This window comes from Balaenoptera ricei, chromosome 3, assembly GCF_028023285.1.
Source record: "Balaenoptera ricei isolate mBalRic1 chromosome 3, mBalRic1.hap2, whole genome shotgun sequence".
NCBI lineage: Eukaryota > Metazoa > Chordata > Mammalia > Artiodactyla > Balaenopteridae > Balaenoptera > Balaenoptera ricei.
Window position 1 is genome coordinate 43,865,625 of NC_082641.1, and position 24,037 is coordinate 43,889,661.

The 24,037-nt window shown below is 40.8% G+C and overlaps 1 protein-coding gene across 1 annotated transcript in view; it reads right to left on the minus strand.

Moving 5' to 3' along the window:
• Positions 1 to 261: 261 nt before the first annotated feature.
• ANKRD55 (ankyrin repeat domain 55) overlaps positions 262 to 24,037 on the minus strand; it is a 92,298-nt gene continuing 68,522 nt past the window's right edge. Inside the window, exons 7-11 of the mRNA XM_059919308.1 lie at positions 20,258 to 20,442; positions 14,430 to 14,597; positions 10,593 to 11,233; positions 2,958 to 3,050; positions 262 to 640 (exon numbers count right to left, since the gene is read on the minus strand). Of these exons, the coding sequence (XP_059775291.1) occupies positions 519 to 640; positions 2,958 to 3,050; positions 10,593 to 11,233; positions 14,430 to 14,597; positions 20,258 to 20,442 (1,209 nt within the window). The 3' untranslated portion in view covers positions 262 to 518. The remainder of the gene's footprint in view (positions 641 to 2,957; positions 3,051 to 10,592; positions 11,234 to 14,429; positions 14,598 to 20,257; positions 20,443 to 24,037) is intronic.

Sequence of the window (24,037 nt, forward strand, 5' to 3'; positions counted from 1 at the left end):
GGCTCTAGCCAGGACTTAACCATGTTAGAAAATACTTTGCAGATGATTGTACACTTAAAAGTCATAAACACTGACTGATTAAAGAAATTTACTATTTTAATTTTAATTAAGTTTTCTTAGTCCAAAGTAGAATTGCAATAAATGTAAAAAACATGTATGGAATGTACTTTCTTTTTTATTCAGCAAAGCATACATTTTTTTAAAAACATAAAATCATTCAAAAAGACCAGCAAACATGCCACAAAGCAAACCAAACACAGCTAAGTTTCCCTGATGATAACATGTTGTGACTTTTTATTTTGGCATGTAGAGGTCATGGAAACTCACAGACTTACAATATATGCACAAAGATTCTAAGTGCTTATTTGGAACAAAGAATTTTGAGTTGTAAAACCATGAATGGCTTATAGAATGCAATTTACTAAATTAGTCTTTGTTCTTACAAAGTAATCTTATCCTTTGACAGTTGAAAATATATATAATCTATATTTTTACAATCAGTGACCCACAGTCACTGATTAATTTTCATCATTGGTGGAACTGGCAGAGTTTTCACTCTCTTCAGCTGGTGGGCTGTGTTCCCGCTGGCTTGGGATAGCAGGAAGCACTCGGTTTGTCCGTAGAGGTTCTCCAGATAGAACTGGGAGGAAAGAATAGAATGAAAAACTTTCAAGGTTTGCATCTCTCAGAGTCTCACAAGGAATGATGGCAGGAGAACTGTGTTATTTCTGAAGGAATGGAGGCCCTTCTAAGAAGCTTTTCTTGGGGAGACCTAAACTGCAGGAGAAAGCCATGTATATCTATCTATCTATTCAGGCTTACCACGTGTAGTCAGGGATGCCAAATATGCACAAAAACAAGGCAGGGCCAAGTTTGATCAAAACATGATCAGGCTGTTGGTGCCTAGCAGAGCCTTCTTTTCCTTGGGTGGCGTAGCCCTTGATGGCCAGGTCAGCACAAGGCTCTAAATAAGCCCCAAGACGTTTGTACTGTGCTTTTATGCAGAAGTCAAAAGGTTCTCAGGTTTCTTTTAGGAAAAGCACTGTACCTTTCTACTTCTTTTTCATAGAGCTATAGTTGATCAAAGATCTTTATCTTCCCGCCTCCTTAAATTTAATTGTGAAAAGCAAAGCCCCTGGGTTCTGCCAAAGAAAATCCCCATTACTTTGGCTTCCCCAAGCCACACCAGGATTCAAGGCTGAGTGATTCTTCCCTTAATGAGATGTCTTTGTGACTACATTTCTGTTTAAGACAAGGTCAGACTTGAATTTCATTCAATGATTGAATTCACACCATCCAAAACTCTCCCTTTAGACAAATTAGTAAGGGCAAAGGAAATAATCTGTCAAGGCAGGGATCTTAGTTTGTGCTACTAACTCTGTGTGTGACTTTGGACAAATCTCTACCTCTCCCTTTCCTTATCTGAAAGAAAACAGAGTTGTACTAAGACTGCAGGGTTCTTTGTTTTTACCTAAAGGGTTCTAGAACTCTTGCTTCTTCCCATTTGAACTGCAGCCTGGGGCAGAAAAGATATATTGGATATTTACTCTGTGCAAACAGCTGCAAAGGGTTTTATGTACATTATCTCATTTAATCCTCTCAACAGTCTTATCAGGTTGCACTACTCTTATAAGCTAAGTGAAGAAACTGAAGTACAGAAAGGTTAAGGAACTTGTCTTAAATAGGGCAGCTTCTAAATCACCTAACCTCTGCAATTAAGAAGATGTGGAGAGAGAGAGAGAGAGTGTGTGTGTGTGGATGTGTGTGTGTGTGTGGATGTGCACACAAGTGCTTGAGTACACGTTATAAAGGAGTGGGTTGGATAGGAAGAACAGGAAGGAAGGGAATTAAAATCCAATGAGTAGGGGCTTCCCTGGTGGCACAGTGGTTGAGAGTCCGCCTGCCAATGCAGAGGACACGGGTTCGAGCCCTGGTCTGGGAGGATCCCACATGTCGTGGAGCAACTGGGCCCATGCACCACAGATGCTGAGCCTGCATTCTGGAGCCCGTGAGCCACAACTACTGAGCTTGTGTGCCACAACTACTGAAGCCCGCGTGCCTGGAGCCTGTGCTCCGCAACAAGAGAAGCCACCGCAATGAGAAGCCCGCGCACTGCTATGAAGAGTAGCCCCTGCTCGCCGAAACTAGAGAAAGCCCGCGTGCAGCAACGAAGACCCAACGCAGCCAAAAAAAAAAAAAAAAAAAATCCAATAGGTATTACCTGTTTCATGTGACAGCTGACTCAGTATCCTGTAATTTTGCTTCTGGCTCTGCTACTTACTACCTAAATAATGGGCAAGTTATATGACCTCTCTGAACTCAAGTTTTCTCATCTCTACTGCCTCAGAGTACAGATATAAGGATTTACAAACTCAGAATTTCTAGGCGTGGGGCTCAGGAATCCCCTTTATAACAAGCACCCCAGATAATACTTAGGCACAGGCAAACTTGATCACTTGGTGAATAGAATGTATTAACAGTTTATAGTGTGAGAAGTTTTGTATAAAATAACGCTAAAAGTAAAACTGATGAACAGCATCTACTTGATTATTCCTTTCTGCTTAGGAATGCATAGCCTGTGAGTGCAGAGGTAAGACACATTTCTATCTGTCCAACATAGTAAGGAAAACAATGTCAGGAAGCCAGTCTTAAGAGAAGAATTTTTAAAGCATTAAAGACATTAAATAGTACATAGCAAAATAAACTTCTGTTATTGTTTTTATAGTCCAAACACAAAAATTCCTCCAGGGAGGGAGTATTTTTTTAAACAAGCATTACCATGTTGGATGAAGCTTTAAAGACTGTCTCTATTTTATTTTCCTGTAATTTACAGGGTTTGGCGCCTGATGTTCTCTTGAAAAAAATGAAAGTAAACCAAAATAACATTTAGCCCTGTCTAGACGTGTTAACAGTGTTAAGCTTTGCAAAGGAAGCTGAGGAAGATTCAAAATACTTACATTTTTGGTCTGGTAGGGGAGCCAGGTTGTTCCGGGTGAAAGGAAGATCCCAGATTTTAGGTCTGTTTGGGGAGAGATGCTGAAAATTTTGTCCTGGGGACAAACAGTTTGCATCAATCATATGAGACTCAACCAAGTGCAAATTATAAAATCCAATGGATAAAAGAATCATAAAAGTTGTTATAGATCATGAAATTTATGATGTTAACAACAATAACAAAAAAATACTAATAGCTATACCATATTCAGTTTCTATCACATGCCAGTCACCGTTTAAATGAAAGGAAAAGGTATCAGAAATCATTTCTTGGGTAAACTATTTAAATTTTATAAACAAGCACAGTTGGCCATGTACTCTACAAAACTTGAAAGTTTGAAAAATAACATAGGGTATTAGTATATCACATACTGGTCAATCTGGGTTGAATGAGTGGGTGATGAGTAGGATATATTCTTCTAGAGCTGTGTTTCTTAGTCCTGGCTGCACAGAGAAATTATCTGAGGAGTTAAAAAAAGATGCTACTCTGGCTAAACACCACAGCAAATAAACGAGTATCTCTGGGGCTGGGATAGGATGCCAGATTTTTGTCAGCTCCCAGGTGATTCTGATGTGAATCCAGGATTGAGACTCACTGATCAAGAAGATGGGAGCTGAGTGAAAGCACGTGGGAGATCTGGATGATCTAATTTAGATGACCAGTAGAGTTATGCTGGAGCTATGCATAACAGCTCTTAAATTTTCAGGAATTTTGTGAGCTGGTTGACATCATACTCAGTGGCTTGACATCAGCCATGGTGGGAGTATTTACATTAGGGAAATCAGCAAGTACTGATTTTTCTCTGAAGAGCCACCTATTAAACATTTATTAGCACATGATGGATGTTGGATGGATGGATGTTCCAAATACCTGAAAATAGAAGGGACTACACAAAAGTTAAGTCCATTTAACAAGTTGACCAAATGGTATAATAAATAGGAGTTTGGGCTCTGGGGTAGGACAGGATTAGGCTTAATTCCCAACTTGGGCAAGTGATGTTCTGTCTTTAAATCTCAATTTCCTCATGTAAAATGCAGAAAATAATTTTATCTGTCTTTTTCAGTTGTCATAAAGATTAGGAGAACAAAGGTAAAGCATTTAGCTTATAGAGTAAACAATAAACATTAGCAATTATTACAGTGTTATTCTGTGGCATGTTTAACATGATCTCCTGGACAGTGGGGCATGTATTCATTTGATCTTTTGTTTAGTAGTCTAGTAGGAACCAGAATCACTACAGCAACACTCATAGGGTTTAAGTCTTCTGTGTGGGTAAAGCAGTCCTTAGAATAGGGGAAAAAAAGCATTAGCCATGATCCACCTCCCACCTGCTTCGGTGAGTTCAGTGGTAGATTTGTAGGGGCAGTCATCTGAGCAGTGTCATTTGATGTCATTTGATGAATATTAAGCAAAATTTCTAGTCTCCTTGGTGGACATTTTGCCATTATATTTTTATTCCTTTGAACTTTGAAGGTTAAATAACCTCACAAGCCATTATTTAAAAAGAAAACATTCCTAAGTAGAATTACAATAAAACCCGTATCAGTTCATACCTGATTATTCATGCATGAACACTTGAGCAGAAATTTGCAAAACCCAAAATGAGATAATGATAATTATGGATAATGCATATTGAGTACTTACTATTGTCAAGGACTGGACTAACTGCTGTAGGCATAATCTCATTTAATCCTAACAATCACCTTCCCTTGTGAGATAGGTACTATTATCATCCCCATTTTACAAATGAGGACACTGTGGCTTGGAGAAGTTCTAAATTGTCTGCAAGATCACATGATGGGAAGTGTCACCCAGGCTCTGGACCTAAAATCCACACTATCCTGCCTCCTTAGGGGCCAAAGCAATATTGATAGGATGAGAGAAGTGGCAGAGAAGGACTTCAGCAGTGATTTGGGAGGAGGTGGGAGGAGAGTTAAACTTTCTTCCACACTGGCATTTTGCTCAGTTTTGAAGGACAAGGCAGAATGTGCATAGTCCAAAGTTCTCTTATCTGTGCTGTAGGCACCTTCAGGGAGTGTCCAGCCTGTGGGGACAGGGTTGAGGACCACTGTCTTTTAGAATAAAAAGGCAGGAAACGTTTTCATCGTTAAATGAGGAAACAGAAGCGAATGAAGATTAATAATAATTCAGCACTCATCTATTGCAAACTCACTGTATTCCAGAGCCTAGAGTACAAACAGAAGGCAAGGTGCTCAGGAGGGGCTGATGGGAAGAGAGGCAGGTAAAGTTGTACTTTTGAAGGCCATGAGTAGTGCTGTGAGGGTATCAAACAAGAAAGAAGGGTCCAGAGAGGTCAACGTGTCTTGCATCCCATAGACCTCGCTTGAACATCTGCTCTGCTACTTCCTAGCTAGCTCTGTGACCTTAGGCCGGTGGGCTAACCACTCTACTCCTCAATTTCTTCATCTCTAAAATGGGGATAAAAATTCCTCTCCTGCAGTGCTGTTGAAGGGGAAGTATGTGGTTCACTGCCCCAGAGGAGGCTTAACAAGGCAGAGATATTCTTTTATGATGGATAGTAAAAATGGGTCACACCTCCTACAGCAGTCAGGGTAACTTCTACATAGGAGGCAAGTTTTGGGCTGGTTCTTAAAAGATTGTAGGAATCTGTCAAGCACACAGTGGATGGAAAGTAAAAATAACATGGGCAAAGACGTCATAGAGTAAAAAAGGTATGTAGTTGTCTAGGAACTGAGAGATATTCAAGGAAGTGTTCAAGGGGATGGGGGGTGGGAGGAAAGGATTTGAGACGGGAGGTGCAGAAGTTGAGAATGGGAAGTGAGGCCAGGCCACGTTGGGAGGACTTTGTTTACCAGCTAAAGAATCTGGCCTTCATCCTGTTAAGATGCAAAGCTTCTGATGGGTTTAAACAGAGGTGGTCACAGCATCAGACCTACCTACTATCAGACCTGAGGAGGAGAGTGCGTTGTTGCTGGGATACTCTAGAAAATTCTGGAGAAGAAAGTTCTCTCTTGAGGGAGAAAGGAAGCAAACACTTTCTTAGCTTCCTTGTGATAGCTTGCAAATAACCAGGCTGGTAGCAAACACCACAGAGCTTTCTGTTCAATTTTCTCTGAAAGCTGCTCTCAATGAATTAAGCTGATGTGCTCCAAATTCCCTCATTAAGTTAAGTGCCTCATCCTGCATCTCTCTCCATCTAGCCCACTGACAGGTCTCAATAAATGTTAAGCAATAATCATTACAGCTAAATGTTCAGGGCTGCTGATGTAAGCACAGGACATTAGCTGCCAGGAATTCAAACGGTAGCAATCACTGCTAGCCCATATTATTTCTACTAAACCCAGGGCGGGAAAAGAGAAAATCCAAAGTAAAGGGACCATCCAAGCTCGAGCCAGTGGTGCTGTGGTATGATTTATAGTATCCAATTGCTTTACTACTTTAGGTTTCAAATCAAGTATGGGAGCTCAATGTAGAAATCTACTGAGTTTCAACCTGCCTAGACTAACAACTTAAACCCCTTAAGTGAACCCTCCCAACTGTACTCTGGAAGCTTCAGTAGTTCTGAAAACAACACCTCAAATTGGGTTAAAAATATTCACAAAAATAAAATCTATAAGGCAGAGAGAAATCTTTTTATTTTGGGGAGTACAGTGTAATTTTTAAGAAAATCACGTTGTAGGTAATTTGGTAAGCATACTAACAAACTGGACTTTGAGACTTAAAGAGAGAAATATGTACATTGCCATGGGATAACTTCCTATTTAGGAGGTCTGGGTGCAAGTTCTGAATACGTCCTTAGTGACATATTCAGAACAATTAGTTGTAAGACTGAGCAGATTCTAGGCCATGTAAATTATAACTGGCAAGGGCCTCATGAAACAAAATGGTCCCAGACTCTGTATCCAGAGGGTAGGAAAACTGTAGCCGAGAGAGATGACATGTCTTGCCTTATCAATCAGGGCTCATTCAGGAAAACAGAGACTTCTTTAGGCCTTTGAAACAGAGGGAATTTCATACAGAAAGGTGGTTATACTGGTTGGTGGAAAAGGTGAGAAGCCAGAGGACAGGGTAGAAGGACAATCCAGAGATTAACCACAGCAGGAAGATGCAACCACTTCTAGGCTGGAGTGATAAGGGGAAGAGTTGGTATTACCAAGGCTCAGAAGCTAGTGGGAGCCAGAACCACAGAGTGAGGGGCTTTGTGGAGGAAGTGGGAGGAATTGGAACCCCTATTGGAGAATCCATAGGAAGCAGAGGGACACTGTGTAGAACTACACTTGTTTTCCTCTTTCTCCTGCTCTTACTCTTTTGCCAGTGCCTCTTGGTACTTGGCCAAAAGTACCTGGAAGCAGCTGCAAGGGAGCCTGGGAAGTGTAGTTTCCTGAGATACAAAGTAGAGCTGGAGGGAAGAGACTAGATCTGAGAGCAAAAAGGCAGCTGACTAGCACGTTTACTTAAATGTCATCGTCTTTTAAACAAAGGTCATCTGTAGCTTGTCTCTAAGGCATAGTGCTTAGCATAGGGCCTGGCACATAGTTAAAAAAAAAAAACCCACAAATGTGTATGTGTGTAACAGTACAATGCTCAATCACTGTTCTAAGTATTTTATATGTATCAATTTGTTTAATCTTAACAGCAACTCACAGCCCTACATGTTAGGTATTTCCTCCCATTTTTGACATGAAGTAACAACGGCTCAGAGAGATTCAGTAACAGCAAGTAAATGAGAGAGTCAGAATTTGAACCCAGATAGTGTGACTTTAGAATCCCTCTCTTGGGGCAATTCCCTGGCAGTCCAGTGGTTAGGAGCTGGCTCTTTCACTGCCGTGGTCCCAGGTTTGATTCCTGGTCAGGGAACTAAATCACATAAGCCGTGTGGTGCAGCCAAAAAAAAAAAAAAAGAATCCCTTTCTTAACCACTGGATGTGCTGCCTCTTCATAAATCAGGATAATAGACATTATCCTTTAAAGACATTACCCATTAAAGAATGAGTGAAAGAACTAAGGTCCTTTCCGTTTAAAACTCTTATGATTTTGTATCTAAACATGAGAAGAAAATCAATTTAAAGTGAGTTGTATAATCAGTTTAGCAAATCCAAGTACCTTAAAGTTCATTTATAGGCTGAAGATTCTTGGGAGTTTATCTTGTCATGACTCAGTTACCTAGAATGGTTCCTAGTTATTATCAGCATTCAAAAACATTGGTTGAAAAAAATAAATGCTTTGGTACAGGCATGGCTAATTATTTGACATTCCCTTGGAGAATTCTGCTTCTCCTTTTCTGCCCCATAGGACTTTTCAAGTTACTTCATTGGAAAAGTGAAACAAATCCTCAAACCAATTTATTGAATTTCCTTTTATTTTAAATAATATAGAAGGTTTTAGATGGCACATGTGACAGAATCTACTAGTTCTCTATCCAATATCTATTCTCTTTTTCCTCCTAGAAACAAAAATCCAATTTTGGAGGGACGGTCATGTACCCAGTTAAAAGGATCCAATTCCCAGTCTCCCGTGCAGATAGGCATGATCATGTGACTAAAGTTCTGGCCAACGAAATGGAAGCAGACTGTGGAATTTATGGGAGATAACTTATTAATGGGAGCTAATTCAGCTGGCAGACATCCATTTCCGCCCCCCCCTCCTTCCTTCCTCCTGTTCTGTCAGATATTATGAAATGTGAAATGATCCAAAGGATGAAAGGCATAGGTTAAGTTGTAGAGCACACAGATGGAAGGAGCCTGGGTCTCTGGTGATCATGGATTCACCAAGCACCTGGGAACCATCACCTTCGACTACTTTCATATGAGAGCAATAAACTATGCTGTTTAAGCCACTGTTACTTTGCATTTCTGTTACAGGCAGATGAACCCAATCCTAACTGATATAGAAAAGACAGCCCAAGGCTGTCCTGGGAACAGAACAAGAACAAGACTTTCACAAATTTCAAAAAATTTTCAAAAAAGAAGATATTAGCTAAGACAGGACTAACTCCAGAAAGCAGGCTGAGTCAAGGCCCTGGAGGCCACCAAAGTGTCAAAGACAGCAGATCAATATCTTTTCTTCCTCACCGTTCTGCAGAACACAAGGAAAAACTACCCATGCTTCAGTGCTTAGTGGAGGAAGTAAAATCTTGAGGGAAGTTTTTCTCAGGAAATAGCCTTCATGTGTTTATTCCTATCTATCCTGTGCTTAAAAACATATAAATATGTATGAGGGAAGCCATACTCTACCTCACAGGTTTCAGACATCAGGCACATGAAGATGAGTGAGGAGAGCCAGACTCATGCTGCATATTAAACAGGAAGGAATATTCCTTATTTCCGAAGATACACTGTGCTCCTCTACTTCTTAAAATACACATAGCCCTCTTGGGCTTTCATTTTTCTACTTCTGAAAGAAATATGGGTTCAAGCAATATATCATTTTTCCTCTTAACCCTACTATAAGAAAAACAACAACAGAAACTTGTTGGTAAGAACAACTGACACTCCACGGAGAGATACTGGAGAGTGGTGCAGACTGGGTTGAACTGGGGACAGTGATGTCCAAGTGATGTCTATGGGGATAGTGGTTACTCAGATCCAGGCAATTACTGCCAAGTGAAATTTGGGTTCAGTGTTGCCAGACTTTTCGATTTCTCATGAGAAGCTAGAGTTTTAAATTTTTATGTAAAACTTCATGATTTTTAAATATTAGTAATTAATTCACTTGATTACTGAATTAGTAATGAACTGATTTTGGAAGCTGTTTTGCAGCCTCTGCTTTAGAACGATAGTTCTTAGTCTCTGGTATACATCAGAATCACCTGGGGGCCATTAAAAAAATAAATAAAAATTTTAGTGTGATACATTTGTTTAACACAAATGTTAAATGGGAAAATAGATACGTATATATTGCTTGCATGTGTATAAAAATATAGATTCTTTAGTGTGATACACTTATTTAAAATGTATATATACATATATATTTAAATATGTATAAAATATCTCTGGAAGGTAAAGACAAAATTGATAACATAGCTTTGGATGAGGGGCACTCGGTAGCTGGGGCAAGAGGCAGGAGGGAGAATTGCCATGTAACCCTTTGGTGTGTATGGAGACCTGAGCCACACATGTGCGAATGTGTTCTCTTTCTACACGTATACATAGAGGGCATCGCCATTTTCCCTTTTGCCTCACCAAGATCTTGGTTCAGTAGTCCTGGAGTGGTCATTGAACACATGATTTAAAAACAAACAATCACACGAACAAATCAACCCCTCATAGGTGATATCGCCAAGTATCCCTGCTTAAGAATACTTGCTAGTGGAAATAGTAATATTCCTGCTCTAATCTGCCAGTCACCACACATACCTGCTGCGATGAGAGAAGATGAGAAGGCACATACTTTTACTTGATGATTGCTCTCAAGGTGGAAAAGCAGACTGTTTCCATAGCCTGGAAATCCTGAATCCAGTAGACTCAAGGGAAAAAGGTAGCCTAATCACCCATTTCCATTCTGAGCCTGTCCTCTAGGCTACCCACTGTCACTCCAGTTCCTAACCCAGGACTGCATGACACATTTCTTGTATAGAATCTGTCAGAAATGGGAAAGAAGGAAGCAGGGACATTACCTGATGAAGGATTATGTAGATGAGGAAGATGTGGCGGCCATGACACCTCCTGGTGACTGGATCTGCTGGTAAGCAACCTGTCTAGCAGCTTATCAGAAGAAGACACAGTCCAAGCTTTATAGAACACCTGGTTATCGAGCAATACCTGGCAGCCAGTTCTGTTATTCAATAAATCCTGCTCACTTAGGCTTTTCTGAGATTGCTGGGCAGCATGATGAGTACCAGAGCTCAGGCCAGCATGGGAAGTGGCCCCCTGGGAGGCTGTCAGGAAGTTATGGCCTAGGGTGATGGGTGGGAGACTCTGCGTTCTGATTGGTGGAAGCCCTTTATGGGCCAGGGGCTTCTTTTCTGGCAAGTGGTATTTTGAATTCTCTGAGGTCCTCTTCTTAAAGTCAACCATAGCCACCCGACCACCAGGCTGTTCTTGGCAGTTGGTATCCACGTTGCTGTCAAAGGTGGTGATGATGTCATCAACTTCCGAGGTGGGCTCTCCCCTGTGCCAGTCCCTGCTGTGATCTTTCTGATAGGCCCTCTGCTCTTCTTTTTTGTTCCTGCAGAAGATTTGATTGAGCATGCTGAATCGTCCCTCCTTCTTCTGGGGTCTACTCTTCTGGGAAGGAAGGGGTCGAGTAGGCTCTGTTCTATGGGAATATAAAATAACAAGGATGCTACGTGAGGGCAGGAAGTGGAGACACCAGCAGTAACCACACAATAGACCTCCCTCTATTCCATCCACCTGAGCAGGTTGTCTGAGATCATCCAAAGACACTCGAAGCCCTCTCAAGTCAAAGGTGACGTGCAAGAGCTACTCACAACCTCCTTGGCCATCCCCTTCCTTGCCATGGTCAGTTCTCTGTCCAGTTAGAACATTTCTTAGTTAGATTTCACCTGCTCCCTCAGGAACTATCCTTTCAAATTTTGTTTTCTCCCAGGGATCAAGTAAGCTGAAAATATCTCAAAGTATTACTGTTCTCACTTCTTAAGGACAGTCAGTAGGAGTGCAAGCTTTAAGTCAAAGAGATGAAGGCCAAATGTGGAGTTCAGGCTTCAACTAGCAGCAGCAGGGTGGAGGTTACAGATGTCGGGGGAGTGTGATTTTAGGCTTTCTCTGAAAGGGATCCCAGGAGATCTGGGCAGAGCTCTGATAGTATCCACCTTAGGAAGCCTGCCCATTTTACACTGTTTGTGTGTTGTTTCTTGTTGAGCTTTTACTAAATTTCCTATTGAAAAAGTGTACTAAAGGAAGCCGAGGAGAGAAACTTTTGTCTGGGCTTCAGCTGCAGAAGAGGAAGTGTGTATGCCAGAGGTTGGGCGTGGCAGCAGAAGAAAATGAGCAATGCCCAATGAGCAGGCAATTTCTAAAGGAAAAAACGGTCAGCAGCTGTCCGGCTGGCTCTTCTTGTGTGGAGAGTTTCCCTGAGGCACTATTCTGTTTTTGTTCCTTGGAAAATTCTGTGTTGTTCTCTTCTGAGGCCACAATTGATTTAATGCTTTCTGTGGTATGAGTTAATGATGAAACCTGACCGTGTTCATGCCCTAAAAGCCAGATTGCAACATTACTCTTTGGAGTGAGATATTGTAATATGTAATTTGAAAAAATCACCCCTCATTTTGGCTGCATATAATGAATGGTTTTTGTTTTTGTTTTTTTTCTGCAGGTCACACAGTGTATAATTGAATCTTTATTCCTGTGATATATTTTTATCCTCCTTTCACCTTCCAATAGGCTTTTTGAAATATTAAACACAGCTTTTTGAAATATTAAACACAACTTCTGGACTCCTGATACTACCAGTGAGAACCCCAGGAGATCTCTAGCATTCTTTCAAGTTTCCCCGTACAGAATATGCCCCTGTGCTAACTGATGCTACTTCAGCATCTTCTACAAACAATCTCCTCCTCCTTTTAAGGTTGTGATTTTGGCCAGTGGGTCTCAAAGTATGGTCCACTGAACCTGGAGGTGAGGGCCCTGACAGTCTTCAGAAGTTTCATGAGGTTTAACCTATATTCATAATAATATCAAGATGTTGTTTTTTTCACTGGTCTGCTTTTTACACCAAGGGTGCAAGAGAGCAAGTGGGTGAAACTGTGGGCTCCTTGGCACAAATCAAGGTAGTAACAACAATAGACTTTCATTGAGAAAATTGCCATTAAACTTAATAATGTCCAGTAAATGTTATTAATTTTACTAAATATTGATCCTTGAGATACATTTTTTCGATAAAATAGGAGGTACTCATAAGCAATTCTACTATATACTGAAGTACAATGGTTGTTTTGAGGTAAAACATTTGTGCCGTTGTTTGAGTTGCTAGCTGAACTAGGCACTTTTTTCATGAAACATGATTTTTATGGCTTATAGACAAGCTGTGGTTATTTGGAGATGGGCATTTGATTTCTCAAAAATGAACAAAGTGAGCCTGTCATTTCAAGGTAAACAATTGACATTAATTGTTGCCAATGACAAAAATCTAGCTTTCAAGCAAAAATGAGAATCTTGGAAAATTTGTATGCACACTGTGAGCTTGACAGCTTCCTGATACATAGAGGCTTTTCTGATGAGATCAGTGGTGATATTAACAAATGTGATTTTTTTTCTGGTATTGTATAATGAAATGTACTATTTGGAAGATCTTCATAACTAAGTAAACCAATATTTTCCAAATGACCAATGCAAGATATTATAAAATCATGCATAGATGTAAGACACATTTAAAGTGCTAGAGAGATGACTGGATTTTAATGTAACAGAATTCAAAAACTTCACTGATATGGTGACAGAGTCCACATTGCCACTAAGCTTTAGGAAACTACTACTTGTCAAGTTTTGGTGTAGTATCAAAGGAAAAGTATCCACAGTTATCTGAAAAGGTTCCTGAAATACTCCTCCCTTTTTCACCTACATATCTATGTGAGGCCAGATTGTTTTCATACACTTCAGTCAAAACAACCATATTGCAATGGATTGAATGCAGAAGCAGATGTGGGAATGCAGCTGTATTCTATTAAGCTTCTATAAAGATATCAAAGAGACTCAAAGAGCAAAGTAGAACAAAACTGCTCTTCTCATTACATTCTTTTGGTTTGTTTTGAAGAATGGGTTATTTTTTAACTAAAAATATGGTATTAATGTTAACTTGTAAATGTAATGGGTTATTACTTTAAATTAATAACAAAATATTTTTTCAAAAGTTTCTCAGTTTTAATTTCTAATGCCATAAATATTGATAGGTGTAACTCACATAAACAAAAGCTCTTTAGGATCCTCCATAATTTTTGAGAGTGTAAAAGGGTCCTGAGAACAAAAAGCTGGAGAAATGCTGATTTAGGCAAAAGAGCAATTAAGGGTATATGGCATACTCCAGGGCCTGCGTGCCGGAACTACTGAGCCCGCGTGCTGCAACTACTGAAGCCCACGCGCCTAGAACCCATGCTCCGCAACAAGAGAAGCCACCGCAGTGAGAAGCCTGCGCACCGCAACGAAGAGTAGTCCCCACTCGCTGCAACTACAGAAAGCCTACGCGCAGCAACGAAGACTCAATGCAGCCAGAAATAAATAAATAAATAAATAAATAGTATATGGCATAAAGGGACGAGGAAAGGGAGAAAAAGGAAAGAAGAGATTAGAGTTCAGTGAATATTAGGCTGATGGATTCAGGCTTACTGCTATCATTTTGCTCCACAGCGTCAAGGACATGTCATTACATGTTAGATAATGGCAAACATGATTATTACGTTATTGCTGGTTTTCTGCTAGTTTTGGCAGTTTAAACAATTTCATCCAATTTTATAAATCTTTGAGAGGAAGAAAAAATGAGTGCCTCCTGGTGCGCTCACCTGCTCTCTTGGGAGAGGAGCTTGACACAGGCCATGTGGCCGCAGTACAGGGCGTAGGCCAGGGGTGTGCTCTCACTGATGTCTCGCAGGTTGCTGTCTATGCCCAGCTCCAGCAGTGACTGCACACAGTCTGCCTTTCCTGCAGCTGCAGCCCAGTGCAGAGGTGTCCTGGGGGACCACAGGGGAACAACATAAGTGTCTGAGCACATGAATGGTACAGGTTACTTAGCTGGCAACAGCTCCTGCTTGAAGTTGGGTCGTGGCAGGAAAGACTTGTTGCTATTTACAGTGTGGAAATGGTATGCATTAAATGGGGCTTCAGGATGATGGTGTATGTGTGTAAGGGCCTCTCCTCTAATTCTGATATTCTGTGGCCTTCCACCTGCTTTAGTCTTTCTGAGAATTTCCTAGAAGAGGAAGTAGGGGGTCAAAGGGTATGAACAGTCATAAGGCTCTTTATACATAGTGCCAAACTGCCTTCCAAAAAAACTGGCTCAATCTCTCCTCCTACCAGCTGTGTCCCTACTCCTTCCCAATATTGTATTATCACCATCTTTAAAGATCTTTGCCAACTTGGTAGGCAAAATGGTACTTCAGTGTTGTTTTCTTCCGCATTTCTTTAATTAATAGTGGGGAAGAACTTCTGAAATATATGTTTATTAGCCATTTGAGTTTCTTCATTGAAATGATTCTTAATGCCCTATGCCCATTTTTCTATTAGATTATTAGTTGTTCTTACTAATTTATATAGGCTTTTAAAATATTTAAGGTATCAATTTTTTTTCTAGGTTATGTTTATGAAAACATTTCCTCTAATTTGTTACTTAGCTTTTAATTTTTTAGTGATTTTTTCCATAAAAAATTTTAAGGAATAATCACATTTATTTACCTGTTCATTTTTTGGTTTGTTTCATGATTTTATGTTTTAGAAAGTCCTTCATCAGCCAGAAGGTAGATGAATATTCATCAGTATTTAAACCTTGTTAAATGGCAAAACTATTATTTTCTTAAGGAAGAAAAAAAAAGCCAGAGACTGGGAGAATATATTTGCAAACAGCACATTCAACAGAGAGTTTGGGGCTTCCCTGGTGGTGCAGTGATTGAGAGTCCGCCTGCCAATGCAGGGGACACGGGTTCGAGCCCTGGTCTGGGAAGATCCCACATGCCATGAAGCAACTGGGCCCGTGAGCCACAATTACTGAGCCTGCGCGTCTGGAGCCTGTGCTCCGCAACGAGAGGCCGCGATAGTGAGAGGTCCGCGCACCGCGATGAAGAGTGGCCCCCACTCGCCGCAACTAGAGAAAGCCCTCGCGCAGAAACGAAGACCCAACACAGCCATAAATAAATAAATTAATTAATTAAAAAAAAAAAAAACAAAAAAACAGAGAGTTTGTATTCAGAATATGTAAAGTATTCCAAAACTGAATAAAAAAATACACAAGCCAATTAAAATAAATTAGCAAAAGATCTGAACACTTTATCAAAGAAGATGCATAAATGGTAAATAAGCACATGAAAAGGTGCTCAATAACATTTTTCATTAGAGAAATGCAAATTAAAACACAATGGGATACAACTACATATTTATTCAAATGGCTAAAATTAAGAAAAAATAAAAATAATGTATATATATGTGTGTGTGTGTGTGTGTGTGTGTGTGTGTATAACTGAGTCACTTTGCTGTACAGCAGAGATTGGTACAACATTGTAAATCAACTATACTTCAATTAAAAAAAAAAAATTGAAAAAAAAAAACAAACCCCAAACCTGGCAATAGCAAAGGCTGATGAAGATTCAGGGCAACCTGAACTTTTATACATTTTTGGTGGGAATACAAAATGGAAACAGTCACACCAGAAAATAGTTTGTCAGTTCCTTCTAAAGTTAAACATACTTACCATAGGACCAAGCAATCTCATTTCTAGATATATAGCTAAAGAAATGAAAATTTATGTTCACACAAAAACTTATACACAAATATTTATAGCAGCATTATTCATAATTGCCAAAAACTGTAAACAACCCAATGTCCTTCAATGGGTGAATGGGCAAACAAACTATAGTTCATCCACAAAATTGAATCCTACTCAGCAATAAAAAGAACAGCCTACTGATATATGGAACACAGATGAATCTCAAGTCATTCTACCAAGTGAAATAAATCAATCTCAAAAGATTACATACTGTATATTCCCATTTATATAACATTCTGGAAAAGGCAAAACCCAAGAGACAGAACTAATCAGGGGTTGCCAGAGCTTAGAGATAGGGGAGGCCTTGACTACAAAAGGACAACCTGAGTTGATGTTGGAGGTGACAGAATTGTCTTGAATCTTGCTTGTGGTGGTTACATGAATCTATGCATGTGTTAAAATTCACAGAACTATATGTCAAAAAAAAAAAGTAAATTTTACTGAATGTAAATAAAAAGGAAACCAATATTTTCTTCTAGATTTATTTGGATTAAAAAAAAAACTGCACATGTGTCTGTATGTGTATTTTGATATGTGTGGTGAGGTGTGGAGCCAATCTGACCATTTTTCCAGTTACATAGCCAACTTTTCTCAACACCATTTATTAGTGCAGTGGGATCATATTTTGAGATCTTGACCTATATACGTACTTTTCTACCCTTCCTCTTTCCTCATTTAAGGATATGGTTGATTTTATGCTCAACCTCCGGGGAGGGATATAGCAGGGTGGATAAGAGAAATAGTCAGTGTCTTTCTGTTTCCAAAAGCCAAGCCCAGAACTGAGAGCAGATTTGGAGCAAATTAGTTCCCCAGCTGTAGAAAGAACTACCAAGGCAGATGGGATAAGAAGGTGATAAGAGCATATAGGACTACTGGACCCAAGAGCAAAGGGGACCCGAACCTTGCTTCCTTGGCAGAGATGCCGGGAAATGGGTGGTGGGGGATGTCTGTGTGGTGTGCCTGGGCAGTGGCACCCTGGGAGGCTAAGGAGGGGCACAGTGAAAGAGGACATGCCTGTGAAAGGGGTTTCCCGTGAAGAGAGTGGCTACTCTTCCTGTCAGTCACTCTGGGAAGGGATCAGTTCTGAGGCAGGAAAGGAGGGCATGAAAGGCCTCTTCTTGGCTTTACTCTGGGGTTTGACCGCTGGCAGAAGGCCACCCCTGGAAGAGCCAAGAGGTCTCTCAGACATGGGGGCAGCCTGCGGGCCGGGCATCTGTGAAGGGGCTTGGGCCTTAGTATTCGGAGGGTAGCCATGTCAGCAGTGAGACCACAGTCCCCATGGTAAATCGTGTCCTCTGTCAATCAGGCATCCTTTTCCTCATGTTATGATATGGGCAGAAATTTGAGAACCCTTAATAGGACCGTATATTTTTTCAACATAGTCATCAATCACACTGCCTATTTGAACATGTAGCAGATATGATTCATTCCATTCTGTGTGAGTGAGGTCTCCAAACAATATTTATTATGAAACAAGATGAGGCACCAGCCATATTATGCCTTCCTGCTTAGAGAATATATTGCCCATAAATTCAGTAGATGGAGGGCTGGACATCAATGTAGTCAGGTTTACCAACACGTGACAATTCTCTCTGGAGCACTGTGAAATACTCCTTCACAACAATTGCTAAGAGTGACTGTTTTAATCCTTCTGGCCATCAACATGGAAGAAGAGGTCCAGAAGGACACAGGGAAAAAAATTATTTTGCAGAGAAACAGGAGAAGCATAGATAACTTCTAACTAATACACATAGAGCCTTCATGGGCAATATGTAGCATTCAATTTCAAGTTACCTAAGCTGTAGTTCCTTTCTTATCTCTAAGCTTCAGGATAGTCCTACAAACATAGCAGGCTGGACTCAGCTATCACAGTGAGGAGCTGGAGAATCAGGGCCCATGATTCAGAAGAAATTCATCACAGACAAGCAGTGGGCTGATGAGGTGGTCTCTGAATGGCAGGAGATGAGGGGCACAAGAATGCAGTGTTGGTTGAAGAGAAGCCAAGGAACGATTTATGGAACATGCAAACATTCTCTAGATAATTCCCAGATATGTGTAGGGAGGAGAGTTTGATAAAAGACTCTCCTTCCTGAAAATAAATGACTTGGGTACTAAAGGAAAGTATGACCTCATAGACTGATGAAATTTGGGACATTTAAGCTACATAAGCTATTTATGAGTTATGTGTTCTGTGCCATCAATCTTAGGCTAGTACCACTGTGTTTTAAATGTCATAGATTTATGATGTGTTTTAATATCTAGGAGGACTAGTTTCCCCATATTTTCCCTCATCCTAGGTTGTTTTTTTTTTTTTTTTAATCATTGCCTTATTTTTCTTCTCTTTCCTCAAAAACTTTCTCTCCACTGGGGGAAAAAAAAAAGAAGGAAAGCGAAGTCACAGTTGTTGCAAATGCATTAAGTACTTAAACCTATGAAAATTTTGAAAAATTCTATACTAATACAAGCTTACAGTTTCAATGTGAAGACACAGCTACACAATGCAGGATGCAGAAACTGAAAGAAAATGAAGAGCAGGATTTGATTAGTGCATGCAACACATGAGCTGAACTTTGGAGCAGGAACTAGGCCTTTCTTGAGATTTTACTTCACTTTGAACCCTTGTAGGACCCAATCTTTTGCATTTTCTTTCTGCCCTTGGTTTTTCTTTCTTCCCTGAGGCTGGGGGAACTAAATTTTCTCTGCTAAGCATGTGACAATGCAAAATGGGAAATACTCTATTCAGAGCTGGTTCTACAAGTATTTTGAAGTAGGCAAACTTTTTTCTAGCCTTCTTTTCCTAGATGTGTTCTTTTCTTCTCTTTTTGGATCATTCACCTTTCCTCCTCATGTAACTAAGTCCTATTACTTTCTTACCTGCTCAAGTTCAACATCTGCTCTTAGGAAAAGGTCTAATTTCAATGATTTATACCTTAATTTTAATTAAAGTCATCATGTTAACCATCTCCAGCTTCTGAGACTTACATGGAACCCAAGATTTTTTTCCCCCTGTGTTATAAGGATTTCGGGTATCAGGAAGTAGGAAGTGCTTCTTGGGGCATCTAAAATCATGATAAGTAGGTGGCTAGATTTGCACTTCAATAGAAAAAGGTAAACAAAACTATACGTAGTGTACAAGCCTTATACTCGTTTTCAATAGTCTTATTTGTTGTTATATTATTCTTATATTTCCATTGAGTCTGTGCCTAACTGAAAGAAAGGTTAGATACACATTGTAATTGAAAAGTTCTAATAGTTGATTATGGATGAAGGGCATGCAGGCGAAAAGCTCTGTTTAGAAGTCAAGGGTACAAGTTTTCACTTAGTTGCTAAATACCTCTGAGGCAAGTCTCTTTACCTTTCTGGACTCAGCTTCCTTTTCTATGCAAATACATCTTTAATGACTGAAGAAACCCAAAACAGAAGCCTGATAAGGTCACATCTAGTTCTGAACACAAAGCCTCTATTATGCTCTTCTCTGGATAACAAGAGCTTGTTGACTTTATGACATAATCCAGGAACGAAGGAAAAGAATCAAGACTTACTGTTAAGAACAAAAAGTGCCTATAGCAGGAAGCTGATAATACAGAAGGCCTTCTGAGAACACTGAGAACGGTTAGCAAAAAGTGGAAAGTCTGACAATACTGTACAGTCATGGCGTTTCTCTTCATAACAATGATTTTTTCCTGCCCTGACTAAAATAGAGCAGCTTTTATTGTCACAAGCGTATGTATAAATATTACTGGCAGTAAGGATATAGTCATATAGGATAACTCCTTAAACATCTTCTTTATTTTGAGATTAAAATTTGGAAAAGATGACTGGTAGTTCCCCACATTTCCGAGTTGCCATGGATACCTGTCGTCCACATCCAGAGCCTGCAGGTTGCACTCAGGGAATCTTGCCAGCTCGTTGATGATGTCACTGAAACCTGCTGCTGCGGCGATGTGCACACACGTCTTCCCACTCTCGTCGTCGTAGTTGATTATGGACGGACCCTGGTGATGGCTCAGAATGATGGAACACAGAATTCTGTTTCCACTCTGGAAAACAGAGTTAAAGAAAGCTCATGTACAATCCAGTGCTCTTCCCTGTCTATGCAAATTAAGATAAAAATTCAAAGCAAAAAAATTCAAAACAACAAAAAAAGAAAATTCATTTTATCAAACCCACAAACAAATTTCCACTTGTCTCAAGTCACTGCAGGGATTTTTGTCTCCTGTAAGAGTTAAATTGTCTTCCATAATCAGTGAACTAAGGAGGACTTAAATACAGGTGTAATTGACTGACATTAGAGCTAGCACAATGGGTGGGCCACCTAGATGACTTCCTCATTAAATATATTCGTTTTGTTTCCCCCACTTGCTGTAGAGGTTAACCCCTGAGAAGCTGGCAGAGTTAATTTTAACATTAACAAAATGACTATGACGAGTACTGACTAGTGACGTAATGATGATCAGAATGATCTGGTAATGGTCAAATTGCTATAAATTGCATGTAATTTAATTGTCAAAAATCCTTTGTGAAAAGAAGTGCGTCATAATTTAGTAGCTAATTGATAAAAAGAAATAAAAACAAATAAGTAGGAAAAGGAAAGAACTTCAGGCAACCGTCTAAACTGGGTCCCTCTTTCTGTGTAGGTGTATAATAAGTTTTTATCTTATCTTTTTTTTTTTTTCGCTCTGTGGGTCTTCATTGCTGCGCATGGGCTTTCTCTAGTTTCGGCGAGCGGGGGGCTACTCTTCATTGCGGTGCACGGCTTCTCATTGCGGTGGCTTCTCTTGTTGCGGAGCACGGGCTCTAGGCACACAGGCTTCAGTAGTTGTGGAACATGGGCTCTAGAGCACAGGCTCAGTAGTTGTGGCACACGGGCTTAGTTGCTCTGTGGCATGTGGGACTGTCCAGGGCCAGGGATCGAACCCACGTCCCCTGCATTGGCAGGCGGATTCTCAACCACTGCACCACCAGGGAAGCCCTTATCTTATCTTTGAAGGGAGGCTATTCTACACTCTTTTTAGTAACCTGTCCCAGCCTTAAAAGTCACCAGCTCTTTCTTGAGAGCATCCTACACCTCTTCAGCTTGAACAAATGAGTAAGTAAATGCTGCTCATATTACCTTTCATTGGACTGAAAAATACAAAAAACACTGCATAAGCATTTGCAATTTTAGATGACAATAAATCCTCAATGGCCAATAAAATAAATTCTAGTTTTATCTCACACAGTGGAAAGTCTTATCTTTCAGATTTCTCCTGATATCTGTGTAAAGATTATAAAACAGTCCAAATAATTCGTCAGCATTTTAACGTTCTCCATGACTCCATATAGACCCTGCATCTCCACGCAGCGGGTCTTATGGGAAGAATGGAGGTCTCTAGGAGGCACGAGGAGCAGGTTAAAGAAACGGCAGAGACACGCACTAGTTCTGGGGGCCAGGAGCCAGGTCACATGCGGGGCTCAGGGTCCTGGGCAGAAAGAGTGTTGAACTTTTTTTTTTTTTTTTAACGTCTTTATTGGAGTATAATTGCTTTACAATGGTGTGTTAGTTTCTGCTGTATAACAAAGTGAATCAGCTGAGAGTGCTGAACTTTTTTAAAGCTGCAATTCTAATACATTCCAAGTGCTATTCGACAGCCACCTCCTAATAAATTTTCCCATGTAAAGTTTCTTTTGGCATTCCTCCCACTTTATTATCCCAGTTTATTTGACCCCAGGGTTGTCTTTTAGAACCTCTGAGTCCGTTTGCACAATTCTGTGGAACAGCACCCTTTCATTTTTGCTTTTCCTTTTCCTTTCCCTCCCCTCTCCCTGTTTGCAGTGAGGACTCTCCGGATATCTCGTTACTCAGCGTGGCTTCACAGGGAACCGTTACACAGTGAACCCTCGAGTGTGCTCCCACTGCATCAGGGGACTGCAGCTGATACAAGTTCTGCAACCTCTTGCAGGACCAAAGGCTCAGGGCACTCAAAGCTCTCAACTTTGAGCCCCAGAAAGAGTGCTGAGTGGGTTTTAAATGTTACAACCAGGGCCAGCTACATAATTTATGGGGCCCAGGGAAAATGTGGAGCCCCCTGTTCACATGGCAGAGGAATAATGTATTCCCTTCTTCCATGGTGTCTCTCTGGACCTGTCACTGCGATTTTTATTTGCTATTTAGTGTCACGCTCCCTTGGGCTGGGCATTCTCACGGTGAGTGCAAACCCTCACAGGTGCCTAGGGCCCCATCTTGCAACTCAGCGCATGCTCAATTCTGACCCTCCCTGAGTCTGTGCCCAGACCCCTGCCAGGGGACTGGGGAGCTGGGGCCTGAGCATCTGTCCCAGGGCAGCAGGGAGGTGGGACTGTGTGAGCTGAGGCTCCACTGTCCTATTAGACTTAACATACAAAACACAAATTCATCGATAGAATTACTGAGACTTTTCAGATGGCCACAGAGCATTATACCCCCAGCACAGAGCTCCCTTCTGAGTGTGGGCCACCTGTGGCTTTACTGGTCACACGCCCATAAAGTGGGCCCTGCCTGCAACCTTTTTCCTTCTTTCCTTCTCACCTTCTCCCTTACATCCTCTTTCTCCCTCCATTCTTCCTTTGTCTCACAATGACTTTTAAATAATTCGGATCAACGACTTTAGTTCTATGGCATGCCTGTCATCAAAAGGTGGCTACAGTGAACACATCTAAGCTTTCATGCCTGCTTTATCAGCTTTTCTAAGGTTCTTTCACCTGATGTTAGGTAAACATATTTTGAGGGGTCAGAAATATGGTATATTTAAAACAATCAAGAGACCCCTCTCTCCTTTTAAGAAGCACTAGCCATTGGAAAAGGAAAACAGAAGCAAAAACGAGTGTCCGCTCAATGAATTGATTTCGTTTATGGTTTCCTGGAAGAGCAAAGGAATTCAGGTTGCCACAGTGATTCAAACAGCAAAACACTCTGTCACGCTTCTCCCTCTGTGTGGGATGGAGTGTCAGGCACAGATGGAAAAAACAAAACCCACTTCTTACACACTGCCTTCCTCTCTCCTTGCCTGACCCACAGAGGAGCCGTTCTGGAAGCAGCAGCCAGCTGAGATAGAGGCTGCGGCCCAGCACATCTCAGTGGGCCTCTTCTGAGTTCCTGACCACGGTCCCACTCAGCATTCCCCTTGCAAGCTGGAGTCTTACACGGCTTTTCTGGATAAGAGAAATTCCACCCCCTTACACTTTTCCTCCAAAATGCCTTTTGTCCTGAATCTTCCAGACAATTCCTTTGTCTCTAAACCTGGCTCTTACTTACAACATTATCATTGCCTTTTTTTTTTTTTTTCTTTATAAGACTATCCTCCCAGGAGTAATGGTGATAGCAATGTTTACTGAGTGAACGTTCTGTGCCCAGCACTGCATTTCCACGTTCTAACTCATTTAGTCCTGACAACAACTTCATGAGGTAGGTACTCTTATCATCCCCATATTGTAGAGGAGAAATTGGAGGCACAGAGGGATTAAGTTGCCCACTGTCACAGCCAAGAGGTGGCAAAGCCAGGACTGACTGTCTGCAGAGCCCTCGTACTTCACCACTACACCATTTTGTCTCCAGTTAAAAGTACGGTCGATTTATTTGATCCTGCATGTTCATATGGGAGGAATTTAAGCGAAAAC